General features: G+C 37.9%; 1 protein-coding gene across 5 annotated transcripts in view; it reads right to left on the bottom strand.

The window, feature by feature from the left end:
• Positions 1–4,126: 4,126 nt before the first annotated feature.
• The window catches only part of FTO (FTO alpha-ketoglutarate dependent dioxygenase), a 222,260-nt gene continuing 209,794 nt past the window's right edge, over positions 4,127–16,592 (bottom strand). For all 5 annotated transcript variants that reach the window (XM_053953125.1, XM_053953131.1, XM_053953127.1 and 2 more), the window contains one exon: positions 4,127–4,465. In XM_053953125.1, the coding sequence (XP_053809100.1) occupies positions 4,312–4,465 (154 nt within the window). In that variant the 3' untranslated portion in view covers positions 4,127–4,311. The remainder of the gene's footprint in view (positions 4,466–16,592) is intronic.

Here is a 16,592-nt window from a genome sequence, read left to right as displayed (position 1 = left end):
GACTCCCATATGAGTCCCGTTAATGAAGTTGTGGCCTTGAAAAATCCCATCCCTTGGGCCTCCTGTGCATCCCACCTCGTCTTGCCCTGCTCTCAGCCCAGCTTAGACATAAGACTAAGCCTGGCCTGGTTTAATATCCAACAGCCCAAACTCCACTGCATGGCACAGGACTAATGGAACAGCACTACTATAACTGAGAAAGGAGCAATGGCAACTCTTAAAACACTACAATATTTTAGTCACCTTTCATGATGGACTTTAATAATATTTTGATTTCTGTGCTGTTACATGAATGGAAACCCCTACATCTACCCCACTGCATTAAGTAGTCCAGCATGATTTTATAGTGCATCTTGTACCACTATCAGTGAAACTAAAATCATATTCAGATGATAATATGACAACTGATTTGGATATTTATTGTGGTGCATGTTACCCATCCTGCACAGTTTTCAGTCAGTGATTACTCACGGCATTCTAATTTACCCTTTAAATAATCAGAACCTGTTGTAAAGCTTAGAACATAAGTATTATGCCTTTAAAATCTACAGTATTGAGATTAATTTTATTTATTTACATAACCTTTTCAACAGAAGAAAGGACCTATGGCATAAAATATTTTCATATACACGGATATGAACAAAGCTTTATAAAAACATTTCTAATTACATTGCATAACACAGCAGTTTTCTATCAAGTACTTAAAAACAGTCTGTATCTTTCATCCCCCAAATTACAGAAACAATAGAAGTTTTTCATTTTCTGCCAACATTTTCTTTCTATCAGTGTAAAACCAACTCTGTATCAGATTTATAAAAGAAAGCCCTTGCCTTAAGCATTTCATTTGTACTGGTTCCATGTTTAGTCAGTAGCTTTTGTAAAATTGATGAATATTGTCTAAAGGCAAGTGCAGACAGGCAAACAGATCTGTATCTTCTGCAATCCATTTAGCCTGACGCACACGTGCGAGTGAACTATTTTACCTCAATTCAGTCCTGGCTGATGAAAAGTAAATGTAAGCAAAATCGTGAACTTCACCATTTTAAAAGAGCCACTGAATTTAATGTCAGAAGTTAATTTATGCTCTCACCTCTTCCTTGAAAAAACTTGACCTTGATCTTCATGCTTCTAAAGCATGCAGGCTTGGCAAACAATTGCTACACACAGAACATTAATTAGAGGCTGTGTCTTCCAGCTCTTTCAAAAAGGAAATGGGTTATCTAATGCTGGAATATAAATGGATTGCTAAAGAATCATTGAAACAAGCTAAATTATAACTACTTGAATAAAATAAAGAAATCTTCAAAATATTTGCCAGCTTCTAACACATAATCTAAACACAGCAATAATTTATACTTGATCTTTCAGGGTTTTTTATATATATTTACCTTTAACCGTGTTCTCCTTTTGGGGTACCCTTTGGCATTACTGTGTGCTTCAAACAGTTCCACCATCTTACTCGTGTTATTGCTATCAACTCCTGTGGGCTTTGGAGATATGAAATCTTCTCATACTTCTGCATTTCAACGGAACTCAATCAGGTTATACTGATTTAGATGATGCAAGACTGGAATGCAACACAGAGCCCTAAACCACTTGATTATTGGTATTTGGCAGTCTTATTCTAAAGATGTTAATTTGTCCATATCATTGCTATCCGTGGCTTAGATAAGTGGTATCTGACTGCACTGAGACTAGTACTAGTTCAGCTAATTCACTACCTTAAATCATCAAGCATAGGCAAGACCTGGGAACATGTATTCTAAAAATTCTATTATTACTGCCAGCAGTCTCCTAATAGGTTTGGGATTGTTTCAGTTTGGTTTTATTTTTACTGCTGCTGGAAATAATTATTTGCCAATCATTTTTTAAATAGCTTTGCCTCCACTTCAGCTACAAACTACATTATTGATGTGCCTTCTCCACCCTTTGTGGTGGTCAGATTCCTTTCAATACCATGATCCCTATGGATACTAGCAACGCTTAATTAAACACAAAGTGATCATAACTAACAGAATAAATAAACAGTCCCCCTAAACGTTGTGTTAACACTGTTACATCATTAGCTTGTCTGAATTCATATTGCTCATTTCCAAAGCAAGATCTGTTTCTGAGAAGTGCCTTTTCAAAAGCAGAATTCCCACATCTTCAGCTAGCTTTTCTCTAAGCGATCTCCAAAGTAAACAGTGTTTAGTGTGGCACTAATCCAAATATGCCACTGGTGAAGCCAGCTTTAACTAGTGCAGGGAAGAGCTGTATTTCCAAATGTTATGAAATCCATGGCACAAGAGACAACAGATAAATGTGCGGATCATGGTAATATTATCAAACCTAGTTTAAGTAATAACTTATTCTTCAGAGAGTCTTTACATTGCACAGGATAACTAGAAGTTTTTGCAGAAGCCCAGAACTACAATGGAAACACTTGATTCAGGTATTTATACTTTTGCTGGCACAGCTTTACCTAAAGTCTTATGAGGTACAACCTCTACTCGATATAATTGTCCTGGCAAAGCTGGTAGGTGTGGACACGGTTTTATACCACTAAAACTGAATTTTTTACTGGCACAGCTTCCTTAGCTCCAGGGAGGTCTGGCATATGTTATACTGTCAAAAGCACAATTTTCGGGAGTACAGGCCTCATCCACACACACAGCACTTTGCCAGTACAGAAGCTGGTGTGTTCTGGGTGAGCCCAACCTCAGCAGAGACTTTAAACACCACTTTAACACAAGAGGCATATTCATTTCTTGTGGCAACGTCAAACTCTGAACCTTACTGGCTTCTTTGGTAATTCAGCCTGAGTGCTTTTTCACCGTAATGATTTTCTGCTTTTTGTGGCAAAGTTGGACTCCAGCCTAACCAGTTCAGATAAAATAGCAATTTACCAAAACAAAATTCTCTGTCTCATTCAGGAGCACCCTGTATCATCCCACACAGAATTGTTCTTTTTATAGCACGTTACTACAAAACATCACAAACAGTTTTGTTTTTTTATTGTTTTTGGGTTTGTGCTCATAGATCTCACTTGATGCTGCAATACCCAACATCACACAATCTAAATCTAGTTTCTCAGGGGACCAAACAACCCTAATGGAAGATCTTACTTAGGTCCATCACCTCTTTAGGCAATGCTCTGAGAAACCTGACCTCAGATTATGATTCACAACATGCAGAAACAAAGCAATGATTAGGAACTGAATTCGGAATCCCAGAGAGCCCAGGAGGTACAGATTCACACCAGAAATCTCTCTTAGTAGTACTCTGTTGCTATGAGGCGAAACAGTAAGAAAGTCTTGGGATCTATGATAGAATACTCCCACAGAATTCCTCATCTGAAAAAATGGTCTGAGAAGGAGCCACTGCACAAAGGAATATCTCCAGCATCTCCTGCCCCTTTGTGTTACTGGATTGAGAATTCACAGCTCTGTTTTGAAGATCTCCAGCAGACTCACCCCAAGCTGGGCTCTCATTAGGATGCCCAGATCATGCAGTCTGCTTTGCCACACGTGTGAGCTACACCTTGGGTTGCTCAAGCCTGCCAGGCCAGAGACAGCTCTAGGCACTCGTGGAAGCTGAAATTTAGATACCAAGGGAATGTGTCAAAACAACTGGCAGAGTTGGGCCTGCTCAGCCTCAAGAAGAGATGGCTAAGAGGGGACATTACTGATGTCTGTCAGTATTTGCAGGAGGTGTCAGAGGATGGACCAGGCTCTGCTCCTGGTGCCCAGCAATGGGCCAAGAGGAAGGGGCAGGAATGATGCCCAGGAAGTTGCACCTGGACACGAGCAAGGAGTTCTTTGCTGTGCAGGGCCCGAGCACGGAACAGCCTGGCCAGAGGCTGCTGAGTGTCCCTCACTGGGGACATTCCAGAACTGACTGGACACAACCCTGTGCCCTGTGCTCTGGGTAATTCTGCTTGAGCAGGGAGGTTGGACCCAGTGATCCCACAGGGAGGTTGGACCAGGTGATTCCACTGTGGTCCCTTCAAACTTGACCCATCCTGTGATTCTGTGAAACACAGATATCCCTGGGCTGTAGGGTCAAAGGGAGTTAGAGTGGAGGAGGAAGGAACTAAGGCTGGTGTTCTGGACTTCAGGTCTTAAAAAACACATGCTTCTGTAAATTTGGAGGCTGGTCTTTTTTATTATGAGACAGTAACTAAGCTACTGTGTAAAGATTGGTAAAATCTGCATTGACACATAAAATAACATATGATCAAGAAATCATAAAGCTGATAAGATTTATGGTAACGACAAAGCTTCTCCCCAGATGACCAGCATCAATAATTCTAGGCTGGAAGGTCACTTGTTATTCTATCCATTGAACAAGATTTTGTAGATAAGCAATTACTTCTTCTAGATCATATGGCAGAGGCATATTACATTCATCATCATCTGTCCAGAAGGGATGGCATTCTGGTTTCTGGTCTTCTGGCAAGCTCTCTGCTGCATCTGACTGGCATCTGAAAAGAAAGGTAAGCAGATAAACCACTTAAGTAAAACTGTATCAAGAAACTGAATACTCAGCAAGGATATGTTTGAGCATTAATTTAAAGAGAAAGATTATAAAAAAAAGAAATACGACATCTTCTGACACCAAATGGATTGCACATTTCTAGTGAAGTTGATTTCTGTTATAGGCTTTGTATTTTCTATAGGGATTTCTCAAAAAGCCAATCACAGAGAAAACTCAGTTAGTGTTCCTTTATATGGTGAATTATTTTTTCATTATCTCAGCTGTTATTTAAAGTATGTGATTAAATCATTATCAGATTTAAATGTTTGCTGGTTTCCAATGTATTACTAGATTATTGAGAAAGATTAAACTGAATTTACTGCATTAAGGTCAGGGGGGATAGATTAAACAACATTAAAGAAGCCAGACTAGCTTTGTAGATTCTGGAGATTTACAAGTGTATCAACCTGCTTAGCACTGAAAAAGGCAATATAAAAAGAGAAAATTCTATAAAGAAAAACGGAAATGGAGGTTAATAACAACTTCCAATGATGAATGGGTGGGCAAAACTTCAATAAAATTAAATTAAGAGGCTAGTCTATGTTAGTCCCCAGAGAAAATGTTTAAATTACAATGTTTTTTATTAAATGGATTATTCATCAATACTAGTGAAGTCTAATTATAATATTCAACTGAACTGCAGCCTGCAGAGGAAAGTTTTTATAAGTGGCAACCATCACATTTCTAAAGATTAGACTAATACATGCTGCATCAAAGACATTGTCAGAGTTCAAGGAGGATTTCTGCCCCTCTTTTTTCCCTTCCCCTCAAACAATTTGCACATTGCTGATTAATTAGTTAATATTTGCAATGGAGCAAAAAACCAAAAATGCTGAGAATTACCTTAATTTTGGTCCATACTGCAGGTGTATATATCTCTTTAAAGAGATAACAACCAAATTGCAGAAATGCACTTTTATGTCTTGTATGACATTTTTTAAAATCTGTGTTCTATAATGCATATAATTTTTGTAAGAACTTTAAAGTTATTTTAAATATATATGCATCTTTCACCTCAGTAGAATGAACTGTAAGAATACTGACACACTCAACTTCCTTGTCCACACCATTGACCTTCTGGAAGAGACTGTTGCCAAATGAAAGATGTCTTCTTCTCCTGGGAATTATTAATAGCAGTGTAATCCCCATGAGAAAACATACTTCAGCTTTACACCCATGTTGGTGGGTGGTTAATTGCTGCACCAGCATCCTGGGCACTCAATCCATCGTACATTACACTACAAGGACAGTATTAACACACAGCATTCCAATATATCTTCAGCTCTCCACATCAGCCCCTGATAATAGCATCTGTTAACATGCACTAAGTACTATTATGTAGCACATCACTTCATAAATAATAAGATTAGCCGACCTCAGGGCCCTGGGAAGAGTAATGTGTTTAAATGTTCTCATTATTTATTTAAAACAAGAATTAAAGGAACAGAAGCTACTTGTGACAATCCTCTTAGCATAAATATTAAACTGTTTGCATTGATAAGCTGCACTGTACAGAATAACAGAGGATTTGTTTTGCTGGCTGCTTTGTAATAGTTGTTCTAGCAAATGCAGTTTAGTGCGTGAGTTCTGAGAAGTACTTAACTGATTGTGCCATCATGTTCTGAAGACATTTTCCAAATTATATAAAGGAACAGGAGAAAATTAATATGCAGGGGAAGCTGAAACTAATTACAGCATAACTCTATAAGGCTTTTAAAAGCTTGCTTTATTTTCTATCTTGGCACAAAATAATACACTCAGTTTGGTGGCTAGCACTTCAGTTTAAGCATTTCCATCTAAAAGTGGAGAAATTAACCATGTAGTGATTATTGCAGATGACAAATCATAAAGCTCAGCCAGTAAATACTGCAGGCATGTTATGTGATCTGCAAAACTCAGCTAATAATAATAATAACAAAAAACATTTTCTCTCTCCCACATCTATCAACAACAGTTTTCACCGAGAGAAAAGACATAACAACCTTTAGCTTCCTCAGCATTTCAGAGCCCTCTTTTTACCTTTCATGTCTTTTTTTCCCTTGCTCTCTCACACAAACAGATTGACCAGCTTTTCCCTCACATGTGGGTGTTTGTGTTGCTGTAAATGTGGTGGCAGTCATGGTGATGCTGTGCCTGGACAGTCCAAGAGCCACTACTTGCTACTTTCCCTTTTCTGTATTTGTTACCAGCAGAGTCATTGCTGAGAGGTCTCCCCACAACCAAGCACGTGCCTGAACTTCCAGGAGATCATGCAATTGGGGAAGTTTTAGCCATAGCGTATTCTATGTGAGGGATTAGAGGAATAGAAGCGTGTCAGGTCCTCAGGCTTGCTGTGCCAGTCTGATGACAGAAATGCATCAATGTGCTGTAAAAATACAAAAAAGGGAAAGCAGTGCCACAGCACTCCAAGTTCAGTGATCCCACGGTGCCTTCATCCTTCTTGTTGGACTTCTACAGCTTTGCTCCATACTAGCAAGAACGGCAGGGAATTATACATTTTTATAATTTGTCAGTCATCTATTTTGACCAAAATTACAACCCCTGTACCGGATCTGCTGACATCAAAGACAGCTTAAATTTTTCATACTCAAAGCTATGGGGCTGGTTCTAGGCAGTCACTGCTGCACCTGGCAGTTCAATAAGCAATTCACCTGAATAGCTCCCACAATCTGGAACATGGTCAAAAATGGGCTTTGTCACTCAGAATTAGGGTGCAAAACCCAGACCTTTCTAGATGAGTATATTTCTGATTAAAAAAAAATTCTACAGGAGAAATTGGTCCTACAATGGTCTTTAATTTGTAGCAGTGGAACAGAGTTGAAGATCTTGCCAAAAGCATAGCAACATTTTAAACTGAAGCAGAACAATCAAAGGCATCTAAATGATTGCACAGAATTATTTAAAATCCTTTGTATCTGACAGTTAACATGAGTTAGCAACAATAGCTCCTGATAAATAAAAATAAACAAAAAAAGGCTGCAAACATTGAGCTGTAGTGGTAGAGGGAAAGTATGAAGATTTACAATATTGTAAGTTAATGAAAATATTCCATATCAATTAAAAATTATTTGAGTTACTAAAGTCAAAATTCCAAAGGAAAATAGAACTAACCTGTGTATATTCTATGTAAAAACTGTGTAAAGAGTGGAAATCACACAAACTCTGAAATACAGAATAGATTCATTCAATACTTTATCTGCAGCAGGAGAACAGGAAAACTGCTGTGATATATTTCAGAGTAATTTAGCTGCAACATCTTGACAGTAAGTGTTCAATAACATATTATAGAAAGAATTGTTTTTTAATAGAATGTACAAAACTCCATGGTCCCTACTTTCTTACTAAAACAATCAAGACTTGTGACAGTTTCAATTTTAAAAACCCATTTTTAGTTACTGTTGAAGAGCACATTCTCACTACCTCTACCCCCTAAAGTTCTCAGATTTTTCATAACCTTTTTGTCTGTTTTTGACCAACAGACTTTGCTCATTAATATTTAACAATGTTCACCTAAGTGTTGACAAACATTTGTATGACTGTTTGACTATTTGCATAACAGCACATGATGCTTTCCCTGGAAGGTGGCTGGTATCTCCAGGGGCAGGTGTGCACCCACTGGGACAGGCACTTGCCTGGTCACAGTTCCCTGGGCTGCACTGATTTTTGATGATCAGGGTGTCATCTACATTAGAGGACACTGATCACAATGCTAAAATTAACCAAGCTAGCTAAAGTGTGTGTTAATTATGAGTATGCAAGCAGTCAATAAAAGGTTAATGCAAAAGTCAAGGGATAAATTTATTTCAGTATTGCATCACTCTACTGACTAAATGACTAACATTATGCTTTGTTTTTAATCAATATTTTTTACAGTAATGCGTGAGTCATTGATTTGAAAAAATGTCTTTTTTTCTAACAGTTAAGTTTTGCAACTATTAAGTATCAACATACTTAAAACACACTTCAGAGCAGGTACCTTTTTGTTGTATTGTCATGAACAGGAACGCATTGAAGGCAAGAGGCAGCCTCGGGTTCTGCGTGATTAATGCAAGTGATTAATGCAAATAAGAATTATTACCTAGGAACCTAAATAAGGTACTGTGAATTAAGAGTTCCTGGATCCTCTTGCACTGTTTGTCTAGTCCACAGAAGTGTAGTCAAATCAGATCAATAGGGGTCAATCTGTGGCTCAGACTGCACAGGCATGTTAAGAGTGAGGAGAGGATGTGAACAGCCCTGTTTCTGAGATGGTACTAATTTAGTTACCTATGCCCAGCAGTTCAAAGACCAATGGAGACAACATGGAAATTCATAGGGTAAGACAAGGAAAATGGGTCTGGCTGATTTCCCCATGCACTGACACAGTCAGAAGGGGAGGATGGGACATTTGCCCTGCAGGTACAAAAGCACACACTCACCCATACACGCTTACTCCAGCACTTCTGAAATTTTATGTTTTATATGGGGAGCTATTTTCTCCCTCCATTCATGCTGGAAAAAAGGTGTTACTGTACTATTATTCAAAACTTCAGGATAACTTTTAAAACAATGGCCCAGGCAAAAAAAGCATTTGGATCACTTTACTAAGACAAATGCATTCCTGAAACCCAGACTGACATCACTTTAAATGGCACAGCTCTGCTAACATGGGGGCGTGCTGTTCTGAGGAAGAGGAACAGCAGCAACTTCTTTAGACACCATCTTCCACTCTTAAAACTCACAATGACTTTGCACATATGGGTCTGATCAAATATGGGCTATTAATCTTATAACACAGAGCTCTGCTGTGGAACACAAATCCTACCTGGGACAAAGAGATTTGCTTTAGGTTTGGATTTTTTCATACTTGTCCCTCAAATTATTATGTAAACTACGTGTAGTTACTCTAATCTCAGTGTTAGGATAATCCCACGTCATTTCAAGGTGACACTCTTAGTTGCCAGAGCATATACAAGACAGACAGTACTCCAGCCTGGATCACCTGTATCCAAGGGAAACCAGTCCCATGCTCTCCCAGAACTTTTTCTGGAGAACTAATCCAAGACATGAGATCTACATTGGGTGCTGGAACTTAACTTGCTTATAGTAAAAATATATTCAAAGCTTGACTTCTGATTTAGCTTATTTTAGAAGAAATAGCATATATAGAATCAGTATTTCAGCTGGAACTTCACCAAAGGTGTTTTGAAGAGTGTTTGGAAAATAGGTTGGCTAATGCTCCATCATGACACAGTGTTAGGATGGAATACTTTCTAATCTCTTTGTTTAAACCCTGTAAAACATAAGGAAGCTAATAATTAAAAATCCTTCACTTGGTATTAACTTTTTTAGTTTGCATTCCAAAGACTATTTTCTGAAAAAACAGGGGATGGAGAAAATATGAATATACTGAAATACTATTTTTATATGGCTATATTACCAACAAAATTAGAATTTTTCATGCCAAAACTGATATTTTGAAAGTTATTGAGTCCAATCTGGACAATAGATTTTCTTAGTTTTTTTAATTAACCAATCAGAAAATTGCCAACTTTGACAGAAAGCATTTCTTTCAACTGTTCCCTGCTTGTTCCTCCTGTGACTCTGCACAAGTAAAACCTTCCCAGGTTTGCTCTACCTTTTAAGAATAAAAAAAAAAAAAACAACCCAAATTAAATCAATATTTGACTTTGCAAACTAGATTTTAGAAGTACTGGTCCCAAATAGGCAGTGAAATGAAGTGGCCAGATGGAAAGAGAGAAGTACTTCATTCTTTTGGACATCTAATCCCCAGTGCATTCCCAAGAAGTCTGTCCCATTTACAATAAGTCATCACTGATGTTCTTTCATGTGCTGTAACTACAGTGTGCCAGCCATAAAAAATGGCTGAGACCAGGACTGCAGAGAAGGGACAAAAAGAGTTTGTTTCCAGATAAGAAATTTGAAAATAGAATGCCAGTTTTAGGAAAGGGATAGAGGCAATATCAGTTAAATATTTCTCTAAGGAAAAAAAAAGTATCAGCTGCACAAAGACTCAAGAATAAATACATTTGCTGGCACATGAGATGATCTCTGTCTGCTTCTGTCAAAAGTTGATAATGGCTCATGTCACTGGTGCTTTTGGCCCTTACCACAGAACCAACATTTACAGTCACTGACTCAAGAGCTTTATGCCTTCAAAATAAACCATTCCACTGGAAATGAGATGCTGGCTACAATATCCTGAGGCATCGCTGGTGACAAAGTAGGATAGCCCGAAAACAGCCAGCCTTGTGAGCACTTTGACAAAGTGAATCTATAGCAGAGCCCATCTTTAACACTGGCCTGCAGAGTGCATTTTGCTGTTCCACAGAAAGGCAGGGAAGTGATCAATGAACCTGACACTAAACAGGGTGGAACAACAGTTGCATCAGCTTGAAAATGTCAGAGTTTCTATTATTACTCAAATAGTAAACCAAATAAATATGAGAAAAACCCTCCACATGTTGAAATAGCAGCAACCAAAGCACTGGTGGAGTCCAACTGAAAGTCATGCACCAATGTGCTTCACATGCATTTGGAGAAAAATATGAAACTCAGAATCATTCAAAAAAATATTTTGCTTTGTCTTAACTGTAAAGAACTTAAAATACTTCCTCCCCCAAAATATTAATTAAAATCTGTCAAAATGTACTTCAGTCTTTCTAAACTATTTAGCTCAGAAACTAAGGAAAAGGATAAAGGTTTGTTTCAGCTACAGAGTTGGGATTGTAAAGCCCTAAAACCTCCAAAACATTCCAGCTCTGGGTGGAAAGAATGAAAGAAAAGAGGAAACAAGAATTTCCTTTCTCCAAGACAGTAGTCTCTACTGTGGGGTAATTAATAAACAGAAATCTACCTGACTTGTGATGAGTTTATCAGTGACCTTCCTCACCATGTCCACCAGCTCTCCCCTGTAAAGGGCAATACCTGGGACATGGCCCTGCAGTACTGAGAATAGTCCTGGCATCAGATGCATGATGTGATTTTGCTTCCCCAGACACAGCTTTTCCACTCCTTTGTGTCCAACAGACACAGAAACTGTCCGTGAGAAAATCAGTGCACCTCCTATTCCCACAGGAGAATGTCTGTGTGGGGCAGCCTCAATTCCATGTTTGTTTGATTTTTTAATTAAGAAACATCACTACTCGCTATAAAGTGTAGGGGGTAGGGAAATCCCCCAGAGAAACACTGAATAAATAACATGGCATTTGCTGAAAGATGAAGTTTAATCCAATTTAACTTATAGGTCTAAAAATTGTTCCCTTTCAGTCCTGTTTCTCAGATGCTTTTGTTTCCTGTTTTTAGAATAATATGTATACAAGGAATGTATCCTGACTGTATGAGAAGCACGTTTATACATATTTATATGCACACCCCTTCACACCAATACTTGCAAAAAATCCCATTAGTCCAGAAGAGACAGCATTTAGGAGGAAATTTTCAGCACCACAGACATAGATTTAGTTACATACTTTTCATGATCAGCAATGGGAAGGGAGTTATTCCCACCGTGTTAAGAATATTTGGCTTTGACTTCAAACAACATACAAATATATCAACCTCAATATAATTTATATTCTCTCAGAAGGAACCTAAAATTCTCTAAGCCTTTGCTGAGACATCTGATGTTCCAGTCCCCTCTGTTGCACTGTATGATCGGCTGGTTTATTTCACTTGCAATCCTTGCTTTCCTATGATTTTTTCAGACAAAGAAACAAAATGTCTGCTATATGCTGAATATAAACACAGCTGACTTGTTTTCCCCAAAGTATTGATTTTATGCACTTTTAAAATAACTATTTTCATTCTGTTTGCATAATCAGCTGGGGCATTGTTCCTCTACATTTGCAGAAACACAGATGGAATTGCTGATTTGGAGCCTTTTGAGAGATTTTATAGTATTCTCCAGAATCTAAGCTTCTATTAAAATAAGGTTTCAAGCACTTCTGGTTGTGAAGATAGCCTGGACAATGTAATTTGATGCATGGTTATCTTGTTGAGTCCACAACCAGACAGACAGACGCAATAGCACCAAGGGAGCTGTGAATTTCCCCCACTTATTTTATTGGGTGTTTACTTGGGGCCAGATGCTCCCCTCTGTTGTGCAGAACAGCGTTAAATGACTGAAAAAAGAGAGGAAAAGGAAATGGAAATAAAAAAACAACAAAGAGGAGAAAAGGAAATCCCCACAGCCCACTCCCCAGGGGGCTACAGATGCCCTCCCTTGCCAGTATTAGACTGCTGGAAGATCTGGGGCTGAGCCATGCATATGGCACATTTTTTTGAAAGACACTGTATTTTCAAAAAGAATGTCATCTGAAAAGTTAATGATGCTTCCAGCATCATTTACTCTTTCACTTTATCTTTTGTACTCTTTTTATGTAAAAGTCATATAGGTAAGCAAAAATGTAAATACAGCATCATTTTAAATGACATGGCAGGAAGATGGCCCTCCCATTTAATTCCACCTCATTTAGAATAAGCAATTCCATTTTCCAAAGAACTTCAGGATCTGGAGGCTCTGCCCTTCTGCAAGAAAGCTAAAACATTTTCCTTGTTGAGTGTATGTTTTTTCATAAAGTACCTTTTCACGTTAATAAAAATCAACTGCTGTATGACAAATCCCTGTTATATAAGGAAAGTAAAATCAAAGGAAACATGACTGAATGCAACTAACAGCAACCACCTTACTTGATCCTTAAATCAGTCTGGAGAGAAAGGGTCTATATCTTCTCAGCATCAAAGCAATGTAATCCTTCCTGCACCACTCCTGCTGGCTGCAAATACAACCCACCCCCAAAATCCCCCAACTTCCATCAGAACCAAAGCAAGGGTGACCCACAAGGGGCAGCACTTGGGAGCTGAATGGAACTGCAGACCTTAGGCATTCGTAGTAACCACTGTGCAAGGACTCCACGTATGATTTTACAAGGAACAGTCCTTTGTGCATGTATGGCTCATAAGGGAGAGCGACACCAAATGGAGATCCTGCCCAGAAACCACCTGGATCCTCTCAGACTCTTCCTAAGATGCACCTCTTGCCTGATTTGCTCCATTTCAGTGAATTTGCACATTTCAATAGCCAAAAGGAAGCTACAATAGATGGATAATAAGCACCATATGTGAGAGCCAAACAACTCTAAGACTCTCTCAAGACTAAAATTAAAATCTTGTTTATCACTATAACTTGAGGCATAAATACATCTATGTACATAGACATCTCTCTCTTTATACATATATACATATATATACTCACACACATGTAAGAGGAGCTTATGCCAAATCTTCTATCAAGTGCTATGGCCTTGAACTCCTAAGAGGCTTAGGAAACAAAGAAACAAACAAAACTAAAGGTTTATTGTGCTGCAGAAAGACATTGTCTTCCCTGTGTTGTGCACCTTGGCTGTAGCCTGCAACCAGAATGTTTATAACATATATTGGAACTCCTACTGTAAGAGCAATGCAATTCTGTGGGCTAAAACACAGTTTCTTTAAGGTCAACATGAGGTGAAATGGACGCAGGAGGAACAAATAATAGGGAAATGAGAAAACAGATACCAGAAAGGCAGAGAGGCCCAAGAAGAGTTAGGAGTTTAGGAATAAAAAAAGAAAGCCTCATGTAACTAATCACATTTCAACCACTGCAGAATTTCTCCATGGCTGCTGCTTTATTCAGTGATATTTTATAGATAAATCACTATAAAAATATGCCACCAAAAAAATTCCAGTGCTGGCAGACAAATAGACTTGATATCCCAGGAAATGCTACGGTACGTCCAGCCACATATAAAAATAATATAGCAACAATATGCTCAACAAGCTGCTTCTCTACAAGTGGAGTAAATATTTCTAACTATCAAGCAAGACCTCAGAATTTTTTCTATTACCCTTTGGATTTCAAATAACTGCAAATATTATATAGATATTTGAAATATCAATTTCTACTTTCACTTGTAAATAATTACCATTGCCCAAATACAATGTGAAGAAATATATTTCTTTACTTACTTTCAAGTTCAGCATCACTGTACTTCAAAATTTTTGAATTAAGGTAATTCTGCAATATTTTTTAAAACCAACTAAAATTCCAGTACAGATTGGATTAGATGATGATTCAAAGTTACTAGACTGGAATATGCTTTAGTTTATGGACTATGATTGCATTCAATCAATTTAAACACAAGATAAAGTACATGCATCTGATGTGAATGCCTACATTCACAGTCATTATTTTCAGATGTACTTACAAAAAGTGGAGGAGTCTGATCTACAACATTCTATCAGTGGACTTGAATTCTCTCAGCACCATGGACACTTATTCACCTAGTGAGCACCAAAATGCTACTAGCAGGCAAAACCTAAAATGTCTATTGCAACAAATGCATACAGCTCTTCTCTTACTTCTGCAGCTGAAAGATCTTTCTGACTGCAATATCAATGACTTTAAACCACAGACTAAGACTTTAGGCCTTCTGGTGGTGCCAACTTGCTTGTTTTTTATGCTGTAATATATAGTCCTAGCTTTGAGCTCTCTCTATCACTACTGATGCTTTTGATGCTTTGTTCTCTTTTTACTTTAGGATGGAAAAAAACAAATAATGTTGAGTTCTCTTCTTACTCTTGAATTCTTCTGATGTCTATCTTCAGAACTTTTCTAACATCCAATTTATGTAATTCTTTTTCTTTCTTATGCTGTGAATTTGAAACGAAAGAAGGTAACATAATATCATAAGATCTATGGACGACTGAAATGGCCTTCAGAGTAAACTTCAGAGTTATTCATAAAACTATCTTAGAAAGTTTTATGAATAGAAAGTAAAAAATTGCTTCTCCATAGATAATGCAACTACTCCTTAAATTCTTCTTGAAGTTATTGCCACAGGGAACAGTCCAATCATAATAAAGTATATGCTGCTAATGCCTTACGAGTGCTTCAGACAGGTTATTTTGTTAGTATTTGCAAGGCATAATTCAAATTCATTCATGTGCTTTCTCTTAACTTATTCTTTACCATGAAATGGCAACAAAACCCAAAGTTTGCTAAGAAGAGAGGCTAACATCTGCTCTGCTGATTGACCTGCATGGCTACTCATGTTATTTTATCATATAATCCCTCCTAAAACACCACATCAGAATTCCAAAGACCTCTTTTATTAGTTAATTAAGGATCTGATTCAATCTTCTCTCAGTTCTCAGCAAAATGCATAGTCACACATGTAAATCTCATTTAGCTCAGTGGAACTTTCAAATATATTTTGGGTTCAGCACAGGTTGAAAATCTCCACTGTGTAGAGGCTGGGAGGTGATCTCTGCATCGCTGCTCAGAGCACAGCCATACATACATACAGGATTATCTGCAACTTCTCTTAAGGACCTGAGGCAGCCATCCTATCCCTACCCCAATGCCTCTCTCTGCATTTAGTCTCTAGTCCCTGTGCTGCACTGAACATTCTAACTCATGGACAAAAATTCATGGGCATGTTACCTGAATAATGCCAGACTTCAGTAAACTACCACAGGAACGTCTCAGGGATTTCTGTCAAGTAACCTACAATACACTGTCAGGTTCCAATTCTACATGGATATTTGTAATTTTTTTGATGCCAAGGAAACAGAAGTATTTTGTTGTTGAGTGCCATTTACTGTCCATTCCTCCATATTTTGTACAAATTAATGAAAAATCAAGATATGTATCTTGGAAAGTATCCATTTCACTACTCTCACAAGAGACCCACTGTTTTGTCTTCCGTTGTTCTATGTCTGCAAAAGAACAGTTATTTAAACTTTATGAAAAGTGGATGATTTTGGCCTTCTATATGTTTTATTTTGTCTAGGAATGTCGTATTTCAGACTCCATTTTTCCTAGTTTATAGGTTGCCAGCTGAGCTTCCTTGCAATGAAGTTCTGATGAAATTTTTTCTCTTCCTGTTACAAGAAACATTGCTTCCCTGAGTATGAAACTGACCTAATATCCCTCCTATGTTGTTTGCTATTTCAAATAATACTGTGATCATATCAATCTACTATACAATGTGGTCACCTTTTTCTCTGCTGAAATGCTATTACTCCAGCCT

This window comes from Vidua chalybeata, chromosome 11, assembly GCF_026979565.1.
Source record: "Vidua chalybeata isolate OUT-0048 chromosome 11, bVidCha1 merged haplotype, whole genome shotgun sequence".
Classification (NCBI taxonomy): domain Eukaryota; kingdom Metazoa; phylum Chordata; class Aves; order Passeriformes; family Viduidae; genus Vidua; species Vidua chalybeata.
This window is presented reverse-complemented; position numbering and strand designations above follow the sequence as displayed.